The sequence below is a fragment of the Trichosurus vulpecula genome, chromosome 3, assembly GCF_011100635.1.
Source record: "Trichosurus vulpecula isolate mTriVul1 chromosome 3, mTriVul1.pri, whole genome shotgun sequence".
Lineage (NCBI taxonomy): Eukaryota > Metazoa > Chordata > Mammalia > Diprotodontia > Phalangeridae > Trichosurus > Trichosurus vulpecula.
In genome coordinates this window covers 312530450-312544642 of record NC_050575.1, presented here as the reverse complement: position 1 = coordinate 312544642, position 14193 = coordinate 312530450, and the positions used below count along the sequence as shown (strand labels likewise).

The 14193-nt window shown below is 37.3% G+C and overlaps 1 protein-coding gene across 1 annotated transcript in view; it reads right to left on the bottom strand.

Annotated features, from left to right (window-relative positions):
• GREB1 (growth regulating estrogen receptor binding 1) overlaps window positions 1–13992 on the bottom strand; it is a 134232-nt gene extending 120240 nt beyond the window's left edge. The window contains exon 1 of the mRNA XM_036751873.1: window positions 13836–13992. Within this exon, the coding sequence (XP_036607768.1) occupies window positions 13836–13992 (157 nt within the window). The remainder of the gene's footprint in view (window positions 1–13835) is intronic.
• Window positions 13993–14193: the final 201 nt, after the last annotated feature.

The window sequence follows — 14193 nt, the reverse complement described above, 5'->3', positions numbered from 1 at the left end:
CTGGTCCCCCATCATGGCCTGGAGTTGACCCTGGTTTCTCCCAGGTTGGGCCAGAAGAGCACAAGATCTGGAAGAATCATGTTGAGGCAAGACACTATGTACGCCATTCAATGACTAGCCTAGTTAGGTGCAGAGAGGTTCATCACCAAAAAGTTAGCCATGACACAAAATTTATTAAGCCACAGCCACACAAGATGACCATATACTAAGGCACAAAGGGGCTGCTTTCTGTTTTCATGAGTAAAAAACTCACATGCATACAAAACTCACAGATCTTCGAAATAAGCATATGTCCTAATCATTATTTTAAGACTCTAAATCCAATGCTCTTTCTACTAAACCACTAAAAAGAACACTAGGCCAAGGTCACAGTTTGAGCCTCATGAGTTCATTAGTTCTGTGTTGATCAAGGGTGTTGATTAAACTTTACTACACTGGCCAGTCATCTGGCAAACATAGGACTAGGAGGTCTGTGACCAACCACACCTTCACAGGAAAGGAATTCCTGCCTTTCCAAATAAAAGAAATGAGGTATAGTGGTAGCCTCATAGTGGCCCTGCTGGACATCTTTTGTTCTTGACTTTTCTCTACCTGTTAACAGGAAGGGCTGATGGGCAAATGGTAACTGCAGGGTATTTCAGACTCACACAGTTCCTATGTGTAAGCAAAAGCAGATTTGGTATGAAAAATGGGCGTCAGGAGCACAAGATTCGCTTAAGTGTATAAAGAGGGGCTAAAAGGCCTTCCTAGCCCTAAGTCATATGATTGAGGCAGACACACTGATCCTGTTGGAAAGAAGTGGGTTCAAAGTCAGATCAAATGCCTGCAGGTTGTAATCATGTGAAGAAAGAAAGGAAGGAAGGGAGAAAGAGAGAGAGAGAGAGAGAGAGAAAGAAAGAGAGAAAGAGATAGAGAGAGAAAGAGAAAGAAAGGGAAAGAAAGAGAGAAAGAGAGAGAGAAAGAGAAAGAAAGAAGAGAGGGAGGGAAGAAGCAAGGAAGGAGAAAAGAAAAGCAGGGAAAGGGAAAGGGAAAGGGAAAGGGAAAGGGAAAGGAAAGGAAAAGGACTGGCCCCTAAAAGCTAAGCTTCAGGGAGCTGACAGATCCAGGTCTTTACGAAGAAAAGACCACAACCTTACTGCCCTCTGAGATTTGCTTTTCTTATTAAAAGAACTAAAGTTTAGCCTCTAAGCTTAAAAAAAAAGACTGAATCAATTCTTCCTTGGGAAGAAGTAGCACCATATTTCTCAGTTTCCCAGATCCTAATTCATCTCCCAGTTATCTACAGAAAGGGAAGGCCTGGTCGCCAAATATGAGAAATCAATCAACAAGCATTTGTTAAGCACCTACTGCAGTATTTGCCAGTTGGGATGGTGGGGGAAAAAAATCTCGGAACTAGTTATCAGGAGACCTTGCCACTAATTTGCTTACACTGAGGAAGTTGGCTTAACTGATCTCTCAGATTTCCCTTCAGTTCTGATGTCATATTACCTGGACCTGAAGACTATCTTTGTAGTCTTGAAAAACTGGTATCAGGGCTTCCTGAGAGATAAAGAAAAATTTTCACAGTGGCCCCACTTTGATCAAATCAGCCTTGGTACACACACCTCATCAGCTGCCTGTGCCTGTTGGACTCATATGAATGGAGAGTGAAGAACTTCATTTAAAGAGGGCCTCCAGGCCAGCCATGTCTTCATTTCTCACCTGGTTGCACACTTTTGGACCTCATCATGCCTCACCATTATGAATCATCAAATCAGGCTTGATACTCATACCTCATCAATAACTTCTACCCCTCTGAAGAGAGGTGAGAAGCTCTGTTTAAGGAAAGCCCCAGGCCAGCCATCTCTTCATTTCCCGTCCAGTTCAACTACTTTGAACTGGGTACATCTGTGTCCCTCACCCCTTCTCAGCTTTCTTTTGTGTATTGTCCTCCCCCACTAAATAGTAAGCTCCTTGAGGGCTTCATTTAATGAAAAAGAAATGTTCTTTAATTTAGCCTACACATCTCTTGCTGTTAAATAAAAATATCTGAGTTACGACTGCCAAGGGGACTCTAACAATCTCCATAAATACCCAGGGAAGATGGAGGATGAGTTCCCATTGGAATGTGAACAGATGAATGCTCTCCTCTAAATTCACAGAAGCAAATCATAAAAACCAATTGTCCTCTGCCGAATTGTGAGTAGAAATTCACCAGGCCCTGAAGCAAGAGGCAAAGCCTTGTTTTAGTCTCTATTTGAGGGAGATTCAAACTCCAAGGAGATGAATTTACTAACCTCTCTATCCCACTTGGAAGTAACATTACAAAAACCTACACTGACCAAGTAGAAAAATAATGATGGTACTCTTATCAGAGAAACTGATGCTAGGGTGGAAGCTTCCACTGCACTTGGAGGCAGACAGTCTGTCTCAGAATCCTGGCTCTGATACTTCCTAGCTACATGAACCTGGGCAATCACCTGAGCTCTTGGAGACTCAATTTTCTCCTCTGTTAAAGAGAAGGTTGAACTAGATCATGGGTTCTTAACCTGGAGTCCATGAATTTATTTTTTTAAATATTTTGATAACTGTATAATTGGTTTCCTTGGTAATCCCATATATTTTATATTATGCATTTAAAAACATTATTCTAAAAAAAGAGTTGATAGTCTTTACCAGACTGCCAAAGGAGTCCATGATAGAAGAAAGATTAAGGACTCCTTTACTAGATGACCTAAGGCCCCTTCCAGCTCTAGCATGCTACAATCCTATGATCTGAAGACCATCAAAAAAAAGTAAAGCCATGTATTGTTTCAACAAGCAGATTGGTTTTTTGGACACTCATCCTAAATACTGCAAAATCACTATTATGTGGTCACTGGTTTAGAGCCGGAAAGGACCTTGGAGATCATTTATTGAAACCTCTTCATTTTACAAATGACAATGAGGAATTAACCTAATTTGGAAAATGATTCAGAGCTGTATTAGGTGTTGGTTTTCACCTCTACCATTTTTAGCTCATTTTGTTTTCTCAGAATGACTCAAATTTGTATAGCACTTAAAAGATTTACCAAGTGGTTTTATCCCAACAACCCTGTGAGCGTGCAATGTGCATAGTACGATTCCCATTTTACATCTGAGGAAAGCAAAATTCCAAGAGGTTAAATAATTTTGCAAGGGTCACAAAGCTTCTCTTAAATCCAAATCCTGAAACTTTTAGCCCAGTTCTCCCTCCCTTATACAATGTTACACTGACAATGAGAAACTTGAATACTAAAAAAACCACGTGGTATGGTGGCCACCATCACATTCTCTTCTCAACTGCTTCCAAGAGTCAACTGAATTCAACCATTATTTTTACAGGAACGAACATGGGGATAAATTCATACCAGAAATTTTTATTCATATGGATTATATATGTGTGTATATATAATACATATTATATATATATGCATATCCATATATCCTTGTATTGCCAAATGATCTCTATATTCTCTCCCCATCTACTTATAAGAGTCAATTGAATTCAACCATTATTTAACAGTGGTCAACACAGGAACAGAGTTATACCAAAAATTATATTTATATATAATTATACTATACATTAATATATCCAATATTAAATATTTATATATATTGTATATTATATGTTTGGATTATATAGATATGTATAAATATATATGTTTACATATATATATATATATATCTACCCCAACAATAGATGATTATGACATACTTGGCCAATAGAGCCAAGGTTCACGAGTTCAAGGATAATATCTTATCCAAATTTTCTATCTCCCCCAGCACCTAGCCTCTGCACATAATAACACAGAATCTCAGAGTTGGGAGAGTCATCAGAATCCATCCAATTCATCCAATACCTGACCAAGAATCCCCCTCTACATAGGGTTATGCAGGAGCCAACTCAAACTGGCTCTCTCTGACTGTCAAGTTTTCAACGTGAGTATTTACACCTCAGAAATTGGTAAGTTCTACAAACCAGGGCTTGATTTGTGGTTTTCTTGGCTGTCTAGACTTGAGAAAATAGTGGGAAATGGTTAACGATTCAGATCAAACTTAGAAGTGGTCCTGCATACTTTTCCCTCCAGAGGGCCAGTTGTTAAAAACATTTATCAGCACACCTCTGCCTACTGTACAACACACCCAACAAGTGGTCAGCCAGGCTTTGCTAGAAGGTATCTCTAATGAAGGGGAACACATTACTTCCAGATGCAAAGTCAAGTCTTATGTAAGCTGTGATTTACCTCTTGGTAATTTACAGCCTCTAGTGACAAGCAGAACACACTGAATGCCTTTTCTGTGTAACAGCACTTCAAATAGTAGTCAGCAAACATTTATTAAATACCTATTACATACTTAGCTGTGCTAAGTATTGTAGACACAAAGAAAGGTACTATTATTTGAGAGTCTGAGGTCCTATAAGCTGCCAACTATGGCAAGATGGTTATTAGGTCTTAAAGTTAGGTACTTATTAAATATTTAATTAATGGGAAAAATACTATTATGACATGCTTGCCACTAAATTATAAAAACACAATATTAAGAAAATTATTGTAATACTAATTGCTACCATTATATAGCACTTTAATGTTTACAAAGCACTTTAATTACATTATCTCATTTGATTCTTACCATAACCCTGAGAGGTAGGTTCTATTATCCTACTTATACAAACGAGCAAACAGAAGCTGAACCAAGGGAAGGGACTTGCCCAGGGTCATACTGCTTAGTAAGCCTCTCAGGTTCAAGTTATCCTGACTCCCAAATTCCAGAATTCTATCTACTCTGCTTATGTTATAAGGTACCTAATAATATTTTAAAATGGAGAGGATATACAACCTCAAATAAGAGGCAGCACCAATATAGTGAAGAGTTTGGCATCACAAGACCTGGGTTCAAATTCTGTATTTACTCCTTACTTGTCACATGACCTTGGCCTCATCACCTCACGTCACCTCACCTCCCTCAGTCTCAGCTTTCCTTTCTCTAAAATGAAGATAGCAATACCTGTGCTGTCAAGCTTACAGGGCTGTGGGCAAAGAATTTAATAAACTTCAAAGTACTAGAAGTGTTCACTATTATTATCATCTGTCTACATGCATAAAAGGGCAGCTAGGTGGCACAGTGGATAGTGCACAGAGGATAGTGCACAGAGCCTGGAGTCAGGAATTCCTGAGTTCAAATCTGGCCTTCCTCACCTCAGTTGTAAAATGAGCTGGAAAAGTAAATGGCAAACCACTGTAGTATCTTTGCCAAGAAAACCCCGAATGGAGTCATGAATAATTGGACATGACTGAAATGACTGAAAAACAACTACATAATGCATAAAAATATGACCAGCATCATACCTCTAATGAGGTCTTAACTAAAGAGCAGACACAGAACTTTTAAATACAAACCAAAAAATTAATTTAAAAGCAAGCACTTCAAGTTGTACTAGGATACAAACATTATATGAGACAATCAATAGCTGGCTATTTTATAAATGACTAAAACAGTGGAACATTAATGATATAACTACTTCTGCTTGATTAGAAAAGCTATGACAAATTTGTATGCCAAACAATGTCCAGATAAAACAAATTATCTCTAGCATCTGGGCCTAGATGGGTCACGCCTCATTTATCTGGCACCATCAGGAAATGAATACAGTATGACATCAGGGAGTTTCACAGCTAAATGAAGTTTATCTCCTCATGAGCCAAAACTTTTTTTAATATTAGCTATTTAAAAAAAAACCTCCATATTGCACTTGTACACGAAGCTTTCTGGATTTTGTGTTTAAGGTTGGAATGCCTTTTAGAAGGTCTTATAATTACTCAATATTACCTAACAGAGGTAAAAAAAAATTTAGATTAAAAAAATAAGATGGCCAGGAAACTTAAAAAAAAATTACAGCAAAAAATGCAGCATAATAGATTAGTACCAGCTATGCGTTTTGGCCTTTGTAGTTTACAGACTTTAACTTTGTTTTCTTCCCTTAGCATGATAGACTTAAGGAAAGTATTCAGTATTTTTCCAGGTGTATATAGAATTTTGTTTTTGCTGTAACTGTCAACATTTGAAAAAGAATAAAAAATTCCTATAATTATACACACATACATATACTATCTATGTGTACATACATATATATACGTATTTATACATATACATAGTTATACATTTACCTGTGTGTATACATGTGTGGACAGGCATGCTTACATATATGCATAATGTGGTATATACGTATACATGTACACATATACATATACAGATATATACATTGTATACATACATGCAGATTCAACTATATACTGAAAGATGGACATTATTTTAGATAGAAATCTTTCAAAAAATTGTTATTTGTCCCCACTGGATATACTTCAAATATCAATCAATGTATCTCCTCTTTTAAATAGTATATAGGAAAACCCTTCCATGCCTTCCCATTCTATGCGATCCATGTCTGGGTTCCAAGAGTCTCAGTGGAAGCCACCTGATGCAAAGGTTGGTGCTAACAGAACACTTGAGCTGCCTATCTGCTATTATCATTCATTCTTACTGTGTGAGATAGCTAGAAATAATGTAGGTAAAACACTTTGCAAACCTTAAAACTATCTTAAAATGCCAGGTACAACATTTCCTAGATAATATCCCTTATACTCCTTATTAAAATGTAAGTTCATTAAGAGTAGGGAATTGTTTTCAGTTTTCGTTTTTGTGATTAATAAATGCTTGTTGACTGATTCTTATACAGTTCATCCACGGTAGTTTGACACAGCCTGCTTATATCTGGGATGTGTCTCTCCCGCCCTTTGCATAACCTGTACTTTTGATTCTTCAAACCACAAAACATATTATTTGATAATGACCAGAATTTAAAACATTTAATTTTTTCTCAATAACTTCAGTAGCCTTTCCCCTCTCATCTCAAATGTTATCTCTTATGAACATCCTCCCCCATATTACATGACAATATAATTCTACAACTACTCCATGGTTTTTCTTTCTTTCCCATGGTGCCAAGCTGTGAGTTATCATTTTTCGCCATCACACCTACCTCTAACACCACACAACGCTATTTCCCTTTCTAGTTTTCTGCCAGATAAATAAGTTTATTTGTAATTGTCTGATAAAATGAATCAGAAACTTTTAGAGCCGAGGGTGGCTTTAGAGATCATTTCATCTAATCCTCACTTAAACAGGAGGAAACTGAGGCACAGAGGTTGGTGACTTGTGCATGATCAGAAAGTGAATTAGTGGCAAATTGCCTCAGTTCTGCACCAATGTTCTTTCTACTATACCATCCTTCAGAGAATAAATAAAGCTACAAGGGAGGGCCTATAAGAAATAATATGCACAGCTTTAGCTCAGTGGCTTTCTTACAATTATATGGAAGTTGCTTCCTTCATGATTAGAGACTGGGTTCCTAAGTGCTAGAAAAATTCGGATAATCAATAAGTATTTATTAAGTACTATAATTTGTTAGATATTGTCTGGACACTAGAGATACAAAGACAGAAACCAAAACGGTTCCTGCCCTCAAGGAACTTAAATTCTATCAGGATGAGACAACATGTGAATACATAAATCTATACAAAATAAATATATTATAATTTTGGTGGTGACAGCACTTAACAACTAAGGTGAAAGGAGGGGCAAGAAGGGCTTCACGCAAGGGTAACACTTAAGTTGTTTTAAAGGATTCAAGGGATCACTAAAGGAAGAAGTGAGAAAACAGTGCATTCCAGGTATAGAAGAGAGCCAGTGCACAGGCACATATACAGCAAATGGAGACCAGTTTGGCTGGACCAAAGAATGCATGAAGAGGAGTAATGCATGATACAGCTTTAAAAAGTAGGTTGGGATGAGGTTGTGAAAAATAAATATATGAATGGAGTTTATTTGAACCTTCAAGTAATAGGGAGCCACAGGGTTTTATGGAGTTTACTCATCAGATCTCTGCTCTAAGAAAATCAATTTGGCAGCTATGAGGAGGATAGAAGAGGGAGGGGAAGAGAAGTGAGGCAAGAAAAGTAGAAAAATGCTATTGCAATAGTCTAGGCTAAGGGTGATGGGGGAATGAAATCCTGATTAGTAAGAGCTTTCTACAACTAAACAGAGACCCACCATCCTATCTGGAGATCTCCGTGCCATGCTGCTATATGTATATACCCTCCCTACTTTCTGCCTCTAGCTTTGGAAATATTAATCAAATCCGTACAACCATTCCTGAAAAAGATATGCAAACCAATTGCCCTCCAGCTCCACTCACCATTACAGACCACCTCTAAGAGTTCTCAGTTCAAAAAGCCTCTCCCAGGCCACCACTGCACATGTTGGCTTCTTCTACTTGAATATAAATTCCTTGAGGGCAGACTCCCTCTCTTTGTATTTCTATCCCCAACAATTAGCACAGTGACTACATAGTAAGTATTTAATACTTTTCTACATGCATATCTACATAAGTATTTAAAAATGCATCTACATATTGTCTCCCTATTTGCCTGGTATTAGGTTGGTGTCAGAGAAGGCATCCTCAATAAAATCACAGCCTTTTTTTTAAGTTGGCACTATAAAGACAATACAGGGGTCAGCAGAGAATGGTTCTAAGATAGAGAAGCTGGCTACAAATTTGAGAGAAGGCAACACAAGGAGGAGAAATCCTCAGAGAATGAAACCCCACACAGCCTTACACAGTTGTAGTCTCTTGTAGCACCCAATGGAAACACATTGTTCTGCAAAGCTGAAAATAACAGGAATTCAGGCTCACAAGTAAATGAAAGACTGACCTTACTTAAGGCCCCTAAAGACAGAGAAAGAACTTGAAAGCCCATCAGCAAGAAAGCAAGATTAAAGGTCAAAGGTCCACATAAGACATTCCAGGACCTTTGGTTGAAGCAGTTAAGAGAGTAGTTAAGTGGCTCAGCTTCTTTTCTCCCCCTTCTTCTTTTTCAAAAACCAGGAGCCAACTAAGAGTAGAATTACTTACTAAAGTTCCAGTGGCAAGACTGAAGCTTTAAAACATTAATGTTATAAACCAGATTATCCTTATCTTGTTCCCCTCATCTCACAAACCCAGGATTCCAAGAGATTAGCAGCTGCATATTACTGCTAACTGTGAATGGACAATTTTGTTTTCCGTGTAGATAGTAACAATAACTTACATTTCTATGTGAAGCAATCTGGTGAGGTGGACAGAGCGCTGGCCGTAGAGCCAGGAAGGCTGGCTTAAGACTGGCCTCTGACATATTGGCTGTAGGACCTTGAACAAGAAGACATTTAACCTCACAAAGTTCTGGACAACTGTCTGAGACTACAAATTGCACAGAAGGGGTTTCCCTGCACTCACTAGTAAAAAGGGATCTTTTACCCAGGAGTTCCCTATAGCTATATAATTCCCAGTCCAGCCACTATCTCTCACCTACATATACAATATTGTCTTGAGCTCTATAAAACACTTGGCTTGAAACAATTCCATGCCACTCATCAACAACGTGAACTTACGCAAAATCACTTCCCTTTCCAGAGCCACAGTGTCCTATTCTATAGATGAAAGGGGTATGTATTTCAAAAAGGTAGTGTAAGGACCATCATTCCCACTTTACAGACGAGGAAACTGAGCCTCAGAAACAAAATGATTAGCAGATATTCTCTCAAGTGTGTCAGAAGGAGGATTCAAACCCAGGTCTCTTGTCTGCAAATCTAGCATCCTTCTGATTAACTATATATGCCACAATGTCCTTCCAATTATATGCTGTTTTGATTCCATCATTCAAATTCAATTTGGCAAACACTGATTAATCACTTGCTGTATATAGGGCTGAGAAACACAAACTGAACCAGTTGATGTAATAGTGAACCCATTTCCATTACCAAATGACACTTTTCCTCATCTTTGCCTACAAAATATATACTTCAAAATTGTGAGAGTGATTTTGTGAGTTTGAGGGATGGGTTTAGAAATAAATAAAATGTGAGCAGTTTAGGTTTGTTTGGTTTTTTCCCTGAGAAGAGAAAAAGGAATGGGAACTGAAGGGTGAATTAAGAGCCCAGGACAAAAAGGGAGAAAATGGTTTTTTTGAACTGGGCAATAAGACCAGACTGAAATTATCCTAAAAAATAAAGAGAGTGTTAATAGGGCAAAGGGGTATTTAGAACACAAGTATCCCCAGCAATAAAAATAATCTTGAAGGAGGGAGAGTGGGGAGATAAGAGGCACAGACAGAGACAGACAAAACAAGATGTAGCTTAAACAAACCAGTCTCCACAAGGTTTTATGATGTGGCAAACAGTGGCTCGGAGTTGAGTGCTTTGGCTTACTGTGACATTTAACAAAACATAAGGATTGCCTCTTCTAATTCTTTTTTGTTTCTTCCTCCCCCCCCTTGAAGACACTGAAAAAACAAAGAAGCCAGTTCGGTGCCACGAACAAATGGGAAGATGAGAAATAAGAGAGAGCCTGCCTCTGGCTTTAAAACCAAAGTGAACCACTGAACAATCTCCTGACATCTGGAAGCAAACTGTTGACACTCAACCCAGAGGAATGTAAATTGTAAGCCCCAAAAGCTGACCTTGAAAAGCTACTCAGTCCCAAAGTACTCAAACCAGATATGGGCATCCTGTGGGGTTAGAACTGTCAAGAATGCAGACACCCTCCTAGTGATGGGGGAAAGTTAGTCTCCTCCTACATTGTAAAAATAACATACAGATCAGAGATCCTAAAAAGCTCTCCTTCCTACTCTCCCCCCCCCCACTGTGAGTTGTGATTATAATAAAATCTACTTCTCAGATACCAATCTGTTCCACTACTTCTCAAAGCTAAGAAAATAATCATGCAATGTGGCATAGTAGATAGAGAACTGGGCTTGGATTCAGAAGGCCTGGGTTTGAGTCTGAGCTCTCCCACTTACTGGTCATGTAACCAAAGTCAATTTGCTTTATGTTCTCAGATCTTCCGTTTTATCACCAGTAAATAGTAATTATTATTACTCGCATGGCCTACATCACTGAGTTGTCATTGTGTAAACTACAAAATGCCATTTAAATGTGTTACTATAATTAAAATACTACAAAATACCATACTAATGCTATAACTAAAAATAATAATAGTTTCTTTCACTTAAGTCTTCTTTTATGTATACTTTGAGGAGGTCAAAGACAAATGGAAATATCTAATGGAGATCAAAAAAATTATAGATATTTTTTGTAGTGACAGAATTAGAAGAAAAAGTAGATTCCTATTGATTAGGGAATGGTCAAATAAATTGTGGTGTATAAATTAATAGAATATTATAAAGCCAAAAAGAAAAAAATGAATAATTTAGAGAAACTTAGGAAGACTCTTATAAAATGATACTGAACAAAGTAAGAAGAACCAAGAGAACTTACAGAAGGCCCAAAATAATGTAAAGAGGAAAAAAAAAACACTGAAAGACATGAGAACTCTGATCAGTGCAGAGCCGACTAAGACTTCATTGAACTAAAGATGAGTATAACTCCTACCTCTCAATAGACAAGTGATAGAATATAGGTATGAAATAAGGCATATATTGTCAGATATGACATGTTTACTTGCACTTGTTTGTTAAAAGGGAGGATGGGGAGAATCACTGGGAATCACAGCAATGAGGGTACAGGAAGACTAAAATTTTTAAATAGAAAAAAATAAAATTAAAAATAAAATCCTTCTTTAATGCCTCATCATGGTGTAAAAGGCTCTAAGTTCATAAAGGTTCTACCAATGAAGGTCTTACCAAATGAAAAAATTTCAAGCTTGGTCTTGATGGCAGAATGTTTGTTATATGAGGACCACTCTGGCAAGCTCAAAGAGTCTCTCTTCAACAGCCTGGCCCCATGTTGATAAATTTTTCAGTCATGGCAACTTCTAAAGACTACCTACTAATTTGTAGACAGGTTCTGATAGCATCAACAAAGGGAATACCCACACTAACAAAAACTACAGACCACTGGAGTACTGAAGCACCAATAGTACTATTTTCTTATTGAGCAAGAACTTCATCTAAGCTTCTGATCTAGCCTATCCAAAAGCTGGCTAGTATTTGGGATGTATTCCCACTACTAGAAAAAATAATGGTCATACACTTTTATTAGTGAAATCTTGTCAAATGATTTCTGAAAGATTTTTAGCTAGCTGAAAATGGTTCCAAGGTTTAGTTGCCAACATTAACCAGTACTGTATCTCATTACTTTGTAGCCAAGTCTTAAGCATTGTAGAGAGATCCACCAATTGCATCCAGATCCTGTCAAGGCCAGGCATGACAAAATCATAAAATGTAAAAGCGGGAAGTTACCTTAAAACAAAAAATTTAGGAATGGACATCAGGGAATGATAGGATCACAGAGACCTCAAAGGTCAACCTTCTCATTTTACAGGTAAAGAGCTACTAAGACCCAGAGAGGATATATAACTACAGTAGGTCCCTACAGAGAGAGGCCCACAGAGGGTACCCAAGGTCACTTAGCTTACCATATAGACAAGCCAAGACTTAAGTACAGATCTTCTGATTCTTAGGGCAATAGTAACTATAAGTATTATTAGTTATTCATATAAGCACAAAATCAGTATTTCTGAGTTCAGTTTCCTTTCAAAGACTGCATTTTTATAAATTTGCAAGGGTAATTTAATTAGGGATATTCTCAGTTATTACACAATGAAAGCTCTTTTGTTGGTGTAAGAAAAAGCTGATAGGTGAAATCCAAGGTCCAGAAAGGTTCAATGTTGATGTAAATTCAGGTCTATGTTTTGCGGAGGGGAGGAGTGCTCACTGCTACATTGCTCAAATCCAACTATATGCTACCCACTAAGCTCCCCAAACTAATGAATATCAGGTTTCATTTATTATCATAACAAAACTGTTCAAAAAATCCTAAAATTGTCAAATAAGGCATTTTAACAAACTACACTTTTTAAAAAATTTTTTGGAGTTCTACTCCATTGGACCCACATATTTTGGTAGCAATATATCTCTGTAATATTCACATCCAAGAACATTCTTAGACCACACCAATCAAAAACATAAGCCAAAAGGAAAGCCTTGATTAAACATTAACTGTCTCTTCCAATGGCAGTCTATGGAATTATGTTTGACATAAAAACCCAACATCATAAATTCTAGGCACAGCTACAAGACAAGAACAATAAAAACAGTATTTCTTCATGCGATTAAGCTTAATTCCTTCAGTAATTATGTAAATCCTGAAGCTTTCCACAGGCATTAAGAGCAATTTAATTCTAATTTGGATAGTTTTTCAGTAGCTAGAGGCTTCTTGTTTTTTCTAGGTAATTTCTAGATGACCTCAGCACTACTTATCACAAACAGAAACCACTTCAGGTATTTGGCAAAGTTTTGCTGTCAATCACTGAGAAAAAAATAAACAGAAGTCACTTTGAGACAGAAGAAGTGTTAACATTTCTGACACATCCAGATGAAAATGTTCAAAGCTCCCCCAAAAAAAGATATAGAATACAGCTTTAAAACAATATAACTAACATATTCTGCCTCTATAAACTATACTAGTCAAAAAGGTATGTTTCCTCTTTTAAATTTATAGTAATCATCTGGTCTTCCAATTTTTCTCATCTAGGAAAAATGGTATGATAATGCTTATATCACTTTTCCTTCTAATATTTCAATAGCTTCAAAACATTCCTAATATAGAAGTGGGTTGTTTGGTTTTGTTTTGTTTTGTTTTTACCAATTTTTGGACATGTTCTATGCAAAGTAGAAAAGGAAAAGTTGAGACTATATCACTGGTGCCTTTCCATTTTTTACTAATTATTCAAATTTAAAATACATGCATATGCATATAAAACATATATCATATTCTCCTACCTTCTAGGGATGAAAGCTGTTGTTCAGCTTCCAAGTATAACTGAGAAAAAATTGGCCTGGGAACCAAGTTGTTGGACCGCAGTGAGGCCTCAATGGAATTATGTAAGACTTCTTCAAAACGGGTGGTCTTCAGCTGGCCAGCATAAGAATTTCCCATCTTCTGAAAAGAGGATGAATGAAAGAAAATTTACATTCAATTTCAGTTTCCAGAAGGGATGATATCTATTGAGCTAAAAATATAGAAAGCAATCCTGCTCCTGAAGAAGGGGCAAGAGCTACATTGTCTCCAATGGTAAGAAAAGGAAAACTGACAGTCTTCACCCAGCAGACTCCCCTCCGCCCCCAAACCCTCAGCTTG